Genomic DNA, 15,910 nt, shown 5'->3' with positions numbered 1-15,910 from the left:
AAATAAAGCACAGAAGCTGGGAACATGAAAAACCTAAAGTGAGGCCAGGCATCCAAGGAGGAGGCCCTCCAGCCTCTGCTGCTCACAGCTATCACGCAGGAGAAACAGAAACCATTGCACACAGTCAAAGTCCACTGCGATAGCAGGTTTTTCCTCTTTCAGAAATTCCAAGGAAGTCTGATATCCAAGTGCTTGCCTGCCTGGCCTCACGCTCTCGCTCCCACAGCAAGCCTTCACACACAGCCTGCAGGCACTCACTCCACCCACCCGGGGCTGCAGGAGAGGCTGGGAGTGCGCTGCGAGAAATCGTGATAACCTTTAAAAGGCAGATACATAAAGATGGGACAGCCAAACAGTTTCATCAGTATCCAAACAGGTGGAAAGGAGTGAGTTGGCCAGACTTACTGGGAAGAGCATGCCAGGAGGAGACAACGTCAATAATTTTCACATTTGAAATGACTTTGCTTAAATGCTAACCACTGGTTTGGTTACTGCTTGCAATCATACTCTTAAAGCATGAACCCCCTCATCCAAGATGCTTCAAGAGGGTCAGATAAGAAAGAGTAGAGTAGGGTCATGCACAGGCAGGTGTTAGAACAGCACAGAGCTAGGGTACAAGTAATTGCTCAGGGCAGTTCTGCAGATTTGGGAATGTGTGTAAAGGCCAGTTTGATGTCACTGATTTTCTCACCACTTAAGATGAGAGCTTTTTACTGCCATTCACTGCAGTATTCATCTGCTTTTCATATAAAAGAGTTTAGGAACACCAAGCAGACAGCAAATTTCATGGCATGTCCCATTTTTCATACTATAGAGAAAAAATGTCTGTTTTGCTTTTTTACTAAAATGGGAGCAGAAGCATGCTTAATGTTATGAACACTACTGATGGCTAAAGCAAAACTTTAAACTGAAATAGAAAGGTTTGTGCTGTTTGCTGAAGATGATTGGAATTTGGATTCTAAAATGCTTGTATGGCAATCTTTCCCAATTTTCTGAAAGAAATGGTTAATTTTCAGGTCTAACACCACTAAATTATTACCTTTTTTGTCAAAGAGCTCCAGCAGCAACCACAATAATCCGAGCAGCTGCATCAACATACGAGAACGCATAAACTCCTTCTGTCTGCAGCGGATAGGAGATGTAATTTTGTATTTTTGGGGTGAGTGAACAGTTGAAGAAGGAAGCATTTCCTTTCTTCGACTTTTCTTCAGTTTGGAGGTCACTAATCCTCCATTAGTTTACCGCAAAGGCTGTCCTTTCTTTTTCTGCAGTAGAGGAAGGTAGCAAGACCAAGCTCTCCCTTTAAGTTCTAGAAACAAACTTAATTAAACAGCCAGGACCACTCCCCAGTGGATTAAGCCCTTCATGTGGGATCTTTTCACTTTACACTCACTCATGCTCTACGTATAGAATTGCTTCAATATTTGCATGCTTTAGATCAGCACTTTCTACCTAGCTGCTTCATCACACCTGAGAGGGGTAAGGAGACATTTCAGGGGTTTTGCCTAAATTGTATTATGGAATAACAGTAATTAGGGATTTTTTAATTCCTGCTGCTCTTATCCTTGTTCTATTGCTTAGTACTTCACTGAAAATCTCCTCACCACCTGTACCATCTGTTAACTCGGAGAATTAACTATAACATCCAAACCACCCAAACAATAACCAGTTGGTTAGATTCAAACTGTACAATCATTTCTGAAATAAAACAGGAGTAAGAAACAATACTTGAACGACATAGTAGGAACCCTCTCTTTAAGATCAGGTTGCAGCCTCAAACAAGTAAATAGCAATAATAGCTCTAAAAACTTCTCTCATTTCCACTAATGTCACTAGGGTAAAAGAAAAAGGAAAAATCCAAAGCAAAGAAAGAAAAGTTGAATGGTCCTACTGAGTTGCTTAAATAAGTATCCTGGCTTCCAGAGGTGCTTAAGCAGCTGCACCTCTCTCTCATTGCATCTCAACACGCATCCCAGCTGGAAATGTTAGCCTGATTTCCTCCTAACTGGGAGGTAATAGAGGACATTTAATTAGCCAAGGGGTTCACCTCAGGGGGTTTGTTTAGTAAGCACAGTGATGACTGAAGAGATTACAGGGGATTAGCCCCAGTTCTCTAGAGGACAGGGCCTACTTTTAATGCTTAACCTACCTCAACTGTGGAACTGGCAGCCAAGAAGCAGAACAGCAATAAAGGGAACCGATGACCCAGGATGTGCAGGGCACTGAAATCCTCTCTGCCTTACCAGTCAGGCTGAGAATAGTAGTGCCCTGAGACACACCCAGTTACCTGTATGCCAATAAATGTCTGTGGGAATGGCATGGATGGAATTTTAAAAAGAAAACAAACACCTCCTGGATAAGCTATGATGTGATATTTAGTACTAAATTTTATGAGAAAAATAATGCAAGCATTCATATTCACTGGAACATGCAAAAATCCCAAATAAACAAACAAACAAAAAACCAAACTAAAAAAACCCTACCAAGCTAAATGGCAAACAAAAAGCTATTTTCTAGCCATCCTTACACAGGTAATACAGATTCATGTATTTAATACACTCGGTACACTTCATATCCCTGTAACACATATTGTTTGCCTTCAACTGCAGTGAGATACTTTCACTTCCCATAGAATCAAATGCTAAGCAGACTCTACAGATACCTGGTATATTTTAGCACTGTTAACTTTCTACAAAACCTTCACCTAAGTACACATAATGCTGTCTGACACTGTTCGTCCATTTACTCCCATTAAACATACAGACTTATGCTCCCAGAGGTATCAAGACAATCTCTCACCGACTAAATAACATGGCACTAAAAACATGCAGTATCTTCTGAGATTACTACACACACTGCCATTTCTTCTTTCGACTACATAGACGGGTCAGCCAGGAGAACCATCTCCTGTCTGATTGTCCCCTCTTACAACCACAGCTCCACCAAGACAATCTAAGCAGTCCTTTCCTCATCCATGCTAATGACAACATACGTTACACACGCAGCTGGGATGCCTGTAGGAAATGATCACTGGCTTTTCTCTTAAACTCCAGGGCAGAAGGAATCAAAATTCAGTGAGAGTGGGCAATAATTCTTCATTATCCAGTTTTCTGAAGTTTGGATTTTGTTAAAATTGATATTGTGGAAGAACAATTATAACTATATTAATATCTATTTTCTATTTCATTAAGTTAAGAGACTGTTATTGTTTACTTTGTTCTACCACAAAAAATCTCCCGTTAATTGAAATTTTGAGCAAAACATCTAGACTGAGCTCTACCCTCAGCTTCACTTCTGTAGAATGGGATTAATACAGTGCAGAATTATTCACTGTTTCTCTGATCAGTGGATTGATTTCTATATTCATTTGAGGATTAATAGAAAGCCATTGGGCTTTCTTATATGGCTGTGTAAATATTTAATAGTCAGTTCTGGTTCCTTGCAAAAAGGATGATTTTCATTTTTTTAATAAGGAATTACAATTACTAGAATTTCCCCTCTCCCCATTATCTTATGTGAGTTCATTGTACTCTTGACTGTGATCTCAGTATAGATTTCATCGCATCTTTTAAAATTATGTCATCACATTAAAAGATCAGTGTCTTCCTGAGAGACAGTCTGAGGTCTCCTCCTTTTAAGTACATACGAGTATTACAAGTGGATTCAAGGAGCACAGTAGAGGAACACTGAGCATACTGAGCATCTCCCCTTTGAGCGCTTATTTTTTAATTTAGACTACCAGACTGTTTTTCACATTCTAAATTACATCAGGTTTCATTTTAAACCTGTATCAGAAGGTCTTCTGATTCTTTAAACCAGTATCAGAAGGCCTTCTGCCTACATTCTGCAAGTTCAGTCATGTAGTTTTGTAACTGATAGTGGACCAGAATTTTTATTGATTTATTAACTTTATAGTTTTCTTGTTACTAAAAGCATAAATCTCTCATTCTACGCATATAGGATTCTTAAGTATCAGTACACACTGAATGTTCATTTGGTTTGTCATTCTCTGGAGGCAGATACGCACCTAAATACCCAATGATACATGACAGTGGTTTTCTGGTGCTTTTTATCTTCAGAGGATTTCCAGCAAGTTCACAATGTCGATCTGCATCTGAGAATTTTAAAGAATAAAACTCAGTTTAAATATTTTACCATGACAAATACAATTAGGACACACCAACCAGTTTCTGACTTGCATTTTTACCACAAATTTCTTTTTTCCTTTTAGCACATGTTCTTCTTTTTCATCAGTGCTCATAATGATGGATACCTAAAGGGAGGCTACATCCTCATTCATGCAAGTGATAATATGATTTTTTTTTTTAAGTTAGTGTAAGTTCTAACACAAATTTGATGGCATTTTTGCTTACAAAGTCTTTTTGGAGACAGTCAGCTAGGCAGATGAAACAGATGAAAACATGAGTACTAAAATAAAAGGAGCTCTGGCTGTTAAAAATAATTTACATTGAATTCTTCACTGTTTTCTACAAGCTTGTCTGGCTCTAAACGGGGTAATACAAAGGTAAGAAGGATTTAAAGTTGAGACTCTGATTTCTGTCATTTCTTACTCGCATAGTACAGTGATTCATTTCATTCTTAAGTAAAACAGAACACGGGGGCTATCATGGCAAGACGAGGCTTAAAAACAAAACCAAAAAAAACCCCTGTACTATAAACTTTTGAACAGTGCTCAGCTGTAACCAAGTACGACAGAGCTCAAAGGTCTCAAACTTCCTGCAAGGTAAATGAAAACAAGCAGTTCAGTAACTACCTTAAATTTGATGCTACAACTATGAACTCACACCTTTAAAGACACTGCAGATACGAAAGCAGACAATCTGTCTAAATGCCCCGAACATAGAAGTGCTACTATGAAGAGGTTCATGCTTAAACAGCAAAGTCAGTCAACCTAAGGTAAAAATTCGCAAGACTGTAGGTTTCAGTAGTTTCCAAGACTACTGGACCTATACTATCTTTTTTTTTTTTTTTTTTTTAAACTACTCAGAATGATTCGGTTATCTGTCTTCCAAAAGCATTTAAGTAATCCCCATATAGGGCTTCCAGTATCCCTAGAACACAGGTATTCTGTTTTGTACAAAACTGCATTCATATGTTGATTGTGTAGATCTAGAGTTCTCACATGCAATTACTTCCCACATACACATACCTACCTGTACACTTTTCTTTCTATAGGTTTCACATCTGCAGATCTGCATTTTCTAACAAGATTTACAGGAGCTAGACATTATAAATAGATTACAATAATTGTAATTCCATTTTGTCTCCACCTTGTGCTTTACCAAAATGTTCCTGTTTGCTTCATTCCAGCACACACGATGGAGTACATAGTCACACAAAGAAGGTAAGACACTATATAGAACAATTAACAATCTCTTCATATACTCATTCTAGCTCCGTGCAAAAAACATGTAAGTCACGAAACCACAGCAATGACTGAAATAAGTATTTCAGTACGTTCACAGATGTTTTGAACGTAACAGACAACGCACAACTTATTTCAATATATTAAGGAATCTACTTGAAATTCTGGAAATGCTAGCTGGTATCTGGGCAGCCCAAAGGTTCCAGAGCCCTAATGTTGAGTACAAGAAGTACTTTGTTATTTTATCTTAATAACAAAATATACTGTTCTCAGTGGAAAAAAAAAAAAATGCAATGAATCCGGTGCCTGGAATATTTTTAATATTCCACAGCACTTGAAATATTTTAAGTGACAGAGTAGAACAATGTGTCTCCACTGTCTCCCTTAGTAAAATAAGCACAGACTACACAGTAAGTATTTTATAGTTACTCTGGGAACTGCAAAGCATGGCCTAAGAAATAATTAGCAAGAAAATTTTCCATCTACATGTCTTCACTGTAAAAAAAGACATTGAATCATGGTGTGATATTAATATGCTGACTGAGAATACAGACTGCAAAGAGAGCACAATATCCATGCTTGAGGCAAAGCATGTTCACCAAAGGTACTGAGCAGGTATTCCAAAGCACACCTATCTGTTAAGCCAGTTAAATATGTTTAACAACAGCAAACTTTAATCCACAATATGGTACTCCCATTAAAGGTATAATAAAGTTTATGACCTTTACGAACTACATACAGAAAAACACAGAATTTAGATTGTGCATCACTTTCAAGTGTAAAACTATAGAATAAAATTTAGGTAGGAAGTTGTCAAAAATAAAATTTAGAAGTCCTAAAATCAAATATGGGCTTCCACATGAACAGTAACAATCTTAGTAAGATCAGTGAAATAGTGGAAGCTATGAGAAAAAATAATACATTAAAAAACAACCCAGGAGTATTATATTTGATAGAGTATTTTTTCAAACATAACAAAAGCAGGAAGTGTGCTAGTGCCTGCAGCAATAGGAGATGATCAAGGTGTGAGGAAAATATACAAGAAAGATAAAGGCATGGCAGAAAAGCTAAATGCATTCTTTGCATCAGTGTTCACTGCAGAAGAACTTAAAGCAGCTCACTTCCAAAATCCTTTTACAAGGAAACTGTAAGAACTGTGTCACATCGAAGTGTCCATAGGAAATATTTCAAAACAAACCGGTTAATGAATAAAAACAAGTTACCAGAACCAGGTGGAATTCATCCAAACAGAAACTGCTGAGCACGTACACTACTGGTGTTTAACTAATGCTTAAACTGGTCTTGGTTCAAGAGAACAAAAACATGGCAAACGTGATAACATTCTTCAGTAAGTAGGTCTGCAGACTGGCAAAAGGGTTGAACTATTAACAGAAGCATACAGTTAAATATGGAAACATCAAGGGAGCCAGCAATGACCTTGTAGAGGGAAAGCATGTTTAATGCATTCACATTATTCAGCAGCGTGTCCCTGAAACAAGGACAACTGCATACTGGGCCTCATGAGCACCAGTGCAGCCAGCAGGTGAGGGAGATAACCCTTCCCTTCCACCCCTGGAAAACACATCCAGACCCTGTGTTGACTTCTGGGATCCCTGCTACAGAAGAGATACAGACATACTGGAGCAAGTCCAGCTATTGGGGAGCCACCAAGCTGGTTGGGGGCTGGAGTACAGGACATTCATGGGAGAGTCTGAGGGAGCTGCGTCTGGTCAGTCTTGACATGAGAAGGCCAAGGGGAGACCCAATTGCTACCTCTAACTACCTAGCAGCAGAGCAGACTGAGCCAGAGCCTTCTCAGAGGTACACAGGGATAGGACAACACACTATTGCTGTCTGTGGCAATGGACACAAGCTTGGAGATGGGAAATTCTTCTTAGATGTAAGGAAAAGATTATTTACTGTGAAGTTGAACAAACACTGGAACAGGTGCCCAGAGAAGCCGTGGAGTTTCCACCCTTGGAGATACAATCTGGACAAAAGGCCCATGAGCAAGCACATGAACTTTATGTGGGGGGTAGAATTAGAGACCTACAGAGGTCCCTTCCTACCTACGTGTCCTGTAAACCCGTGATTGCAAGTGTCACAGGTCTGCCAGGATCCTCTGAAGGAATCGTGACATGTACACATGCAGCTGATCTGGCATCCAACTTGGCATTTCAGTTAGCTTTTAACAAACTGTGTCACCAAAGACCATTGCTGTCCAGCTGTTACAGGGCAGAAGATAAGTTTTTTTCAGGGATTAGCACCTGATTAAAATTAATTGTCTATGCAATCCCCAAAGGACCTGTGCTGTTCAACATACAAAAGATCAGGAAAAGAGGCGATCAGAGAGTTAAAGTTTCCTGATATGAAATTATGGAGCATAATCAAAGCTAAAACTGATTGCAAAGGATATCAGCAACATCAAGTAATAAATGTAAATTAATTCTCAAGGGGTAAAATGACTGTAATTTACAGATATAACAATGGGTTCTACACACCACCACGCAGAAGAGAATTCATGGAGTCAGTCAGTGTCAACAGCTTTCTAAAAATATCTAGACAATACTAAAGAGTGGTCACTTATAAGGAAATTAAAATCAGAATATTAGAAATTATGATGACAGGAAAATAGAAAACATTTGACTCTCTCTAAAATGATGGGAAATCTGTATCTTGAAGTGCATGCAATTTGGGGCACAATAATCCTAAAGAGGATACAGTACAATTAGAAAAACTCCAGGGAACAACATTACGAACCACAGCATGAAATGGATTCTTTATGAGGTTTTAAACAGACCAAGTTCTAACCTAGAAAAGTGATGACTGTTGTGGGTCTTACAGAGGTCAGTGAAATCAGGAATGTTATGGAGAAGCTGATAGCAACTAAGGCTTGTTCTTTTAGATTTGAAAGGTTTTTTAATTATTTCCTTTTCTTAAACTAGATTTGTAGGTCTCTCAAGCTTAGAAAGACTCTCAGGGAGTTATTTCTCTTTGAAGTTCCATCATATCTCTATCAAAATTCAGATTATCTAATGAATGTATTGTGCTCTACGTATTCCCTAAATTGTATTCTTCTTAGAAACTTTGGGAAAAAAATAGTGTGCTCTTTTAATTATATTACTGGCTACTAAAATCTGGCACAAACTATATTTAAAGATAACAGTAGAGAAAATATTTTCACCCTAGATGCAGCCAAAATATCTTCTGTAGCTATCCAAATCAAGGATGTAAAACACTGTTTGTGAACCAGTACCCATAAATGTTACTCACTTCAGATGAATGGGTAGTTTTATATCAGTAAAACATAGGCTATATGCTTACAAAGACAAATCAGTTACATTTTGCGTATTCTACTTAATTTTCACTTATCTTTATCAAACCAGATTGGAACAAGCAAGTACTGTGTACCAAACTTGTCAATATGTCTGCAGATTTAAAGGTATGTTAAGTTCTGATCATGAACAGTATACCCACTTCCAGAGAACTATATATATATTATACAGATAATATATTACCATCCACTGCAAACATTTTGACAATCATGTCTATACATAGACAGAGTATAGTTACCCAAATTCAAATTATTATAATTAATACATATATTGATAAAACTATATTCAAGCAGGGGAAAAAAAAACCCAAAATCCCTCAAAAATCTTCCTGTGCTGAAGGAATAAGGTTCACAGATGCATGGCTTGCTGCCATGCATATATCAACATGCTTGCAAGCTGGCAACAGATCCAATGTTGTCAGTGACTGTAGAAGAATGCCCACTTTGGTTTCCTCTGATTAAGAGACCTTCCATAGACAGGATAGTTTTGCTTAACTTACTAAAAACCGTGCAATATATTAAAACTAAAAAGAAGGTATTTTGCCTAATTTAGAGCATGGGAATTTCCTCTTACGGAAACAGTTTGCCAATTCTAATTATTAGTGAAAATCCATCAGACAAGTTTATTGCCAACAACTACAGCGAGTCTATTATCTTCAGGCCGAACAAAGTTTGAGATTTCCATGATGGGTAGTGCTCCTAGCAGGAGATGCCATGCCTTCTCAACCTCCTGGTGACCATCCCTAGATTGAACTGGGATGGAAATGCATCATCTCCACTACCTCCTGCTGGCATCTGAGCAGGGGTCATGCTATATGGTTCATTAATGAGAAGAATCTAATTCTCTGCACTAACTGAAGGAATAAAGAACATAGAATAGGACCTTGTTTTCTGCCAGTGGATGTAATGGGCCGAGGCAGATGATGTGGGTGGAATTACAACAATAAAAAATGCTCTGTCTGAAATGTGGTTTCACCTAAAAGATGGTTGGGCCTGAGGTTAGCATTCTCAAAGGCCTCCATGTCCCTTCCAAGACAAAAGAAGTATCTGCAGATGAGTTCAGGTGGCATGCAAAAATCAATTTATTTTACGAGCAAGCTCCGACTGGCTTGTTCAGACTTCCTTTCTCAGAACTGGGAATTAGTTTCATTTACAACGTGACAGTTCAACAAATTGCATAAGACTGAGAAGACATAAAACCTGGCATGCTGCTGGGGTAAGTGCTCTACCATCCTTCTGTCTTTAGGTTTTATGGATTCTGAGTGTTGGTATGGTGCCTGCTGCAATAGAGTTGTGAAATGCAGTTAAATTTTCAGGCACTGGTTTGTCACACACACAGAGCCAAGTGAGTCTGACCAAGCATCTAAGCAGTCATTAGATTCAAGTTTCAGCACACCTACATGGAAAACAGACTCCAAATCAGTTCTTGCACATCCTAACCATCTCATGCCATATCACGTCATGGGTGACCTGCTACTCTGGCCAGGTTATCATCTAAGCACGACTGTAACTTTTGTAACACCAACACAGACATTTATTCAATCTTGTTATTACTCACCGGTATTCAACATATGAAATCATTACTCTTAATTAAATGTGTCATTTAAAAATTAAAAAAAATTAAAAATTACTTGCATCAGGCTACCCTTAGAAAAGGATTCAAGGCATTCTCAGGAGGAAAGAGCCTATTTAGTTATAACATTAGAATCTACAGAGTTCACTGAACACAGGTCACCAGATAAAGTACAGGAATGAAACTAGAAAATAATTTTTTATTTACTTACTTACTAGACTTTACTAGAGTAAGAATATGACAATGACAATGCAGCTAAAATCATTGTATGATTCCACAGAGAGATATTGCCAGAAACAGAGTATGTGCATGTGTGTGTGTGTGCATATATGTGTATGTGTGCACAGAGAGAAACTTGAGTTAAATTAATTAAATAGGGTACAATCTGGTTTCCACCATTGTAAAATAATTTGAATGTCGTGTTCAAAAAGCATTGACAACTGTGCATTTTTTTTTCCAATCTACACTAGGTCTAATCAGGAAGCATCAGCATTCAAAAAGACAAAATTGCAAGGTCCAAATTTTGCTTTAAGCAAAAAGAATAATGAAAGACAGAGACTACAGGGGGAAAAAAAAAATCTTTCAGCTCTTGATGCTAATCTGATGTGGCACTTTTTCATTCAAAGGAACAAAGACGAAGCACTCACAGCACTGCCAGTCTGATACAAGAATGACTATTTCCTGCTGAAAAGCTCAGCCTTTCACTCCTTTGTTTTAAAGTTGAAGTGTGTATATAACACTTGTTCTAGTATGATGATTAACAGTTGGATGAAACTTTTTTTCTTCTATTTTTTCTCTTCCTCAAACAAAAGCTTCATCTTCTTTTGAACTGAGTTACTGCACTAAGTGAGAAGAAAGAGGGGTATGGATAAAAAGATTCAAGGCTCAAGTGACTTCTTAAACTAATTTCCCTCCATGATTCAGCAGAAATCAGTGCCAAATACATGAATTAAAAGGCAGTGATTTCCTGTCAGAAAATACCTCATTTTGTATTAATAATTAAAAATATAATCCTAGTCCAGTCTTAGACAGAATTCTTCCATAAAGTACAACCCACTTTATTCACACAGTGGACATATGGTTTCCTTAAATCTGAAAGCTGCTCCTGACTTGCATAACTTTGAAAGAAGGAAGAAAATGGCCAACAGGACAACTAAATAAATAAGATGACAATGAACAGAAATATTCACCAATTCTGGATGACTGCAGAAGCAGGTGAAGAGTTTGCATGTGAAGAATGGCTGGTGTAAAAGTACATAGGGTGAAAATAATTACTCAAAATCAGATTTTAAGCCTCCACGGAGAAAATTTCTTATAATCAACACTGACATCATCAGCATCCCAGTTCAATATGGTGGGAAAACACTTAGTGTTTAAACTAGTAAACATGGTTATAAAACCAACATCTACTACTCTAAAAAAGGTCTCTTCGATTCTAATACAACTGACAGTACAATGAGCCAGCACGGCTCATCTTCGAATACCAAGCATCTGCTCCACGAACTGCACCTATGGAATACTGGGAAACGTAACCAAACAGTGGGAGCAGTAAAACAACACGCTCAGCACAGATAAAACCTGCTGAAATATTCAGTGACTTTGCAACAGAACTTACACACATATGCACGTAAAGAGACTTACTGTTGCTATCTACAACTCACAACATTTTGTCTACTAGTGAATTTATCCGTTCTTTATATTTTGCCTATATGAAGAACAAGCATAATATAAAATTTTATTTAAACTAAAATTTAAAACTGGAACAGACAAAAAGAAAGATGCAATTATGATGAAATAATAAAACACGGCTATCACCACCATCTGATCACCGCAGTAACAAAGGGCTGTATTACATGCCAGATTTAAATTCTTATGCATCCTCAGCTCTATTCCTTAACCAACCCCACTGAGAAAAAGTAAAACATGTACAGATCTATACCTTCTGCTCAGCTAATGAATAAACAATATAGAAGCAAACTTCTTTCACACTGCCTAGTAGGAAGCACGTTTTTTATGTCACAGCATTGATTTCCTCTCCCTGCCCCTGATTTTTTTTAATGACAATTTTTTGTAAGTGAATGAGGTAACAGTTATCCCCTTTTTAATTCATATGAAATGTTTCCCCAGCCTGAAATCTGTTCAAGGCAGCCAGAATTTATCCAATGTTTTGGTGATATGCTGGACAAATGAAAAAATGAAAAGCAAAAGCATATAGACAAGAAATGTTTATTGAAAAAGAAAATAAAATTAAAAGACAAAAATGGGTGGGAAGCACAGCACACAGAACTAAGAATTAAAAAAACATCTTACATTCTGCCTTAATGGCAGCACAGTTAATAGGGACAAAGGGACGTCTTGCTGCCTGCCGCAGCCGGAGGGTATTTTTGCAGACCTGACGGGCCAGTTTTGTCCAACACGTTGTGTGAAGAAAGAAAGCTTGACGTGTTTTCACTGCCGACTTTGGACTTCCAGTGTTACGAACTGGAGTTCCCTGTGTGGCCTGCCGGGACATATGAGTTCTAACGTGGGATTCCTATAAAAATAAAACAAACAAAAAAAAATCATAACATGTACACCTGAATTACAGCATTAAAAAAAATTCACAGTTTGGATAAATTCACAAGGTTAATCAAATAATATGTATAAGCACTATACAAAAAACCTGGGGCTTATGCAAGAAGCTGCGTAAACGCAGTAGAAAGCTCTATTGTGAGTGGATATATAATGCCATTCTACATGAGATATAGTATAGTCATATTAACATTTTATAGGTAACACACCATTTGATTGACAAGATGACATTTGTCCACCAAAAATGCATGAAGTGGATGTCTGTTTATCTAAGACTTGGTCATATAAAGATACAGCAGGACCTGCACACTGTTCAGTTCTACTTAAGACAAGAAAAGGATTAATAAATTAACTTTTGTAAAACTGAAGTTGAACACACAGATAAAAACCCATGCCATTAAATATTCAAATCACAGCAGCCTTGTGAAAGCACCACATTTTATTTTAGGAATTCTACCTATGCAATCCTACCTCTGTAGGTTGGCTGGAAGACAGTTTGTCTTCATCTGTCTGTGTGGGCATTTTCAGGCCACCATATTTCTTCCAGTAAATCCAGCAAGATGCACACAATCTACATTGCATATTAGGAGGACCCCAAGAATACCACTGGTGAGACTGTGGAGCTAAGAGAAAAAAACAGCACAGCTGAAGTGGTGCATGCCTCATTGAATATAAAATCCAAATGCTGTAATAGATGGCATTCCCTAAGAGCATTATATGGATAAATATTTAATACATTTCAGATGGAGAAAAGAACTTGGATTTTTAGTTTATTTTTTAAAAAAGCACCCCAAAAGTCAACTCCAAAGAGAAATTTTGAAATACTTTCCTACTTAATTTCAAACGAGGGACTTTGTATTGCCAAGAAGAGATTTTCTTCCAGGGGACTACAAAAAATCCCCCAAAACAAACAAACAACCAAAAAAAAACCCAAACAGAAAAGAAAAAAAAAAAAAACCACACAAAAAACCCCAAAACCAAAACCCTATAAACCCTCCACTATTTCTAATCTTACCCTGGAAGACAGGCTTATTAAGTTGCTTGCTACTTATTAGAATTACTAGAGATGTGGGGTTTTTGCCCAAGTCATGCAAAGTGAGTACTTGTAAGTCAAAATCCATATAAGAAAAGGACAAGCACTTCTACTGACCTTGGAGATTCATGTGTACCTTTATCTTGTGCATGTGGAGACTCAGAAGGAAACACTAATTTAACCTTTTTGTAATCTTTCACAAGAAAACTTATTTAAAAAATGTGATTTGAAAAACAACAAAGTATATAACTGGAACTTTCTATATACAGAATATGATTTTAATTGGTGTTTAAGACACAGGGAGCCATAGCAATGATAAGTAAATAACTCTCATATGGTAGGCCTTTTCAATTCTTTCCAGTTCTGGATTGTGCTACATCTTCTCTCATATAATCCATGTCGAAACCTGCTATTTCAAGTCCACCAGGGACCACCAGAAACCCACAAAATACTAGAAAAAAACAACATCACCTTCCCCACCCCCAACAATAACAGAAGGGGGTGGGAAACGACACACACCCCAAACAACTCAAAAAGCCCTGCAACCTTACAGGAGAAACAAAAATAAATTTGAATCTAGTATTCTGAAGGAATAATGTATCAGTGCCATCATATTATACCACTTTATCTTTCTGTACTTTCTGACTTGTAAAAAAAATCATAAAGTGGATTTGAATATTGACATTTGATCAACATATTGAAGCCAGCTCTAACTTGTTTCTGCCACACAATTCATTGAAAATTATCCTCTATTTATAACATGCAAACAAAAGTAGATATATTTGGTTTTTTAAAGTGCATATTAAAATTTAATATCATTATTATTTTTTTTTAAAAATTACTTACTATAGCAACTTTCACAAGCCCGACCTATTAGTGAGGCCTGTGCCTGATAAGAGGCTCCCATTGCTCCATTGACTGCAGCAGGTTTCCCATTGTTGCTGGATATTTGATTGGGATTTGGTTTATTGCTTAAAAAAAAAAAAAAATATATATAAAATTAAAGAAAAGATTTTACTAACAAGTTAGGCTACATGAAAACAAACAATCTAATTCTGGAATTCTGATGTGTGGTGACAACACCTGTAAAAACTGCTCTAAACAAGACTAATTTTTATACTCTAGTATTTTCAGCACTGTAAGAGACTTGTTCTGTAAAGAGCTGCTTTGATACTCAAATTTACAGATCTTTGTAAAATGCTCTCACATGGTCTAAGCTACCTGGCAAGCTAGTAAGAGACCAAGTCTCAAGGTGAAGCATTAACATAAGCCTGGCACAGGACAGAATTTAAGAAGGGGATTCCAGTCAACAGATGAAGCTTTACAGCGTGAGGCTGGGCTTCGGGTGAAGTATAGCAAGTAAGAACAGTAACACTGACTATAATACTACAAAGGTTGTCCACCCTAGAAGAGGGTTTGCTGCCTCATATTACAAGCAGAAGTACATACCTCCCCACCAACTACAGTAAATGCAAATGCCATATAACCCTGCAAAGCTCACCCATGTAATATCAGGCTGTTCTGCCTGGGTTGTGTCCTAAACATCTTTCACACTCTGAGAAGGCTGAAGAACTGTTCTTGGATTTTTTTTTTTTTGTTATATTATGATGATGATTATTTTACCTACTAATACTTCACTGACTTTAAGGTCAGCTAATTCAGAGGGAATTAATATACTCCTGGCTAGGTTAAGTACAGCATTTCCAAAGCCTCAACTCTGTAGGTGTTAATTAACCATTTCATGAGCTATACTCACAATACAATGCAAGGCTGGATACATTGATTCATAAGATGATTATTCATTACTTTAAGTAGCATAAAACATATCCAAGATTAGTTAAAATGACTAATCGAAGAAACCTTTGCTGTATCAAGTCTCTACTCCAAATGCCAGAAAGTTTGTCTCCTGCCTTCTCCTTTTTCACTATATCCAGTGAGAGACTATTTTACAATTTCCAGATACGCTTTATCAATTACATTCAAGAGAAGTACCTTGGGCTCAAGGTACAAGAG

At 37.4% G+C, this 15,910-nt stretch overlaps 1 protein-coding gene across 2 annotated transcripts in view; it reads right to left on the bottom strand.

Moving 5' to 3' along the window:
• Positions 1-15,910, bottom strand: part of MTA3 (metastasis associated 1 family member 3) — a 142,393-nt gene that overhangs the window by 42,760 nt on the left and 83,723 nt on the right. For both annotated transcript variants that reach the window (XM_074818021.1, XM_074818022.1), the window contains exons 12-15: positions 14,744-14,868; positions 13,336-13,487; positions 12,604-12,826; positions 4,028-4,114 (exon numbers count right to left, since the gene is read on the bottom strand). In XM_074818021.1, the coding sequence (XP_074674122.1) occupies positions 4,028-4,114; positions 12,604-12,826; positions 13,336-13,487; positions 14,744-14,868 (587 nt within the window). The remainder of the gene's footprint in view (positions 1-4,027; positions 4,115-12,603; positions 12,827-13,335; positions 13,488-14,743; positions 14,869-15,910) is intronic.

This window comes from Strix aluco, chromosome 3, assembly GCF_031877795.1.
Source record: "Strix aluco isolate bStrAlu1 chromosome 3, bStrAlu1.hap1, whole genome shotgun sequence".
In the NCBI taxonomy this organism is placed as follows: domain Eukaryota; kingdom Metazoa; phylum Chordata; class Aves; order Strigiformes; family Strigidae; genus Strix; species Strix aluco.
This window is presented reverse-complemented; position numbering and strand designations above follow the sequence as displayed.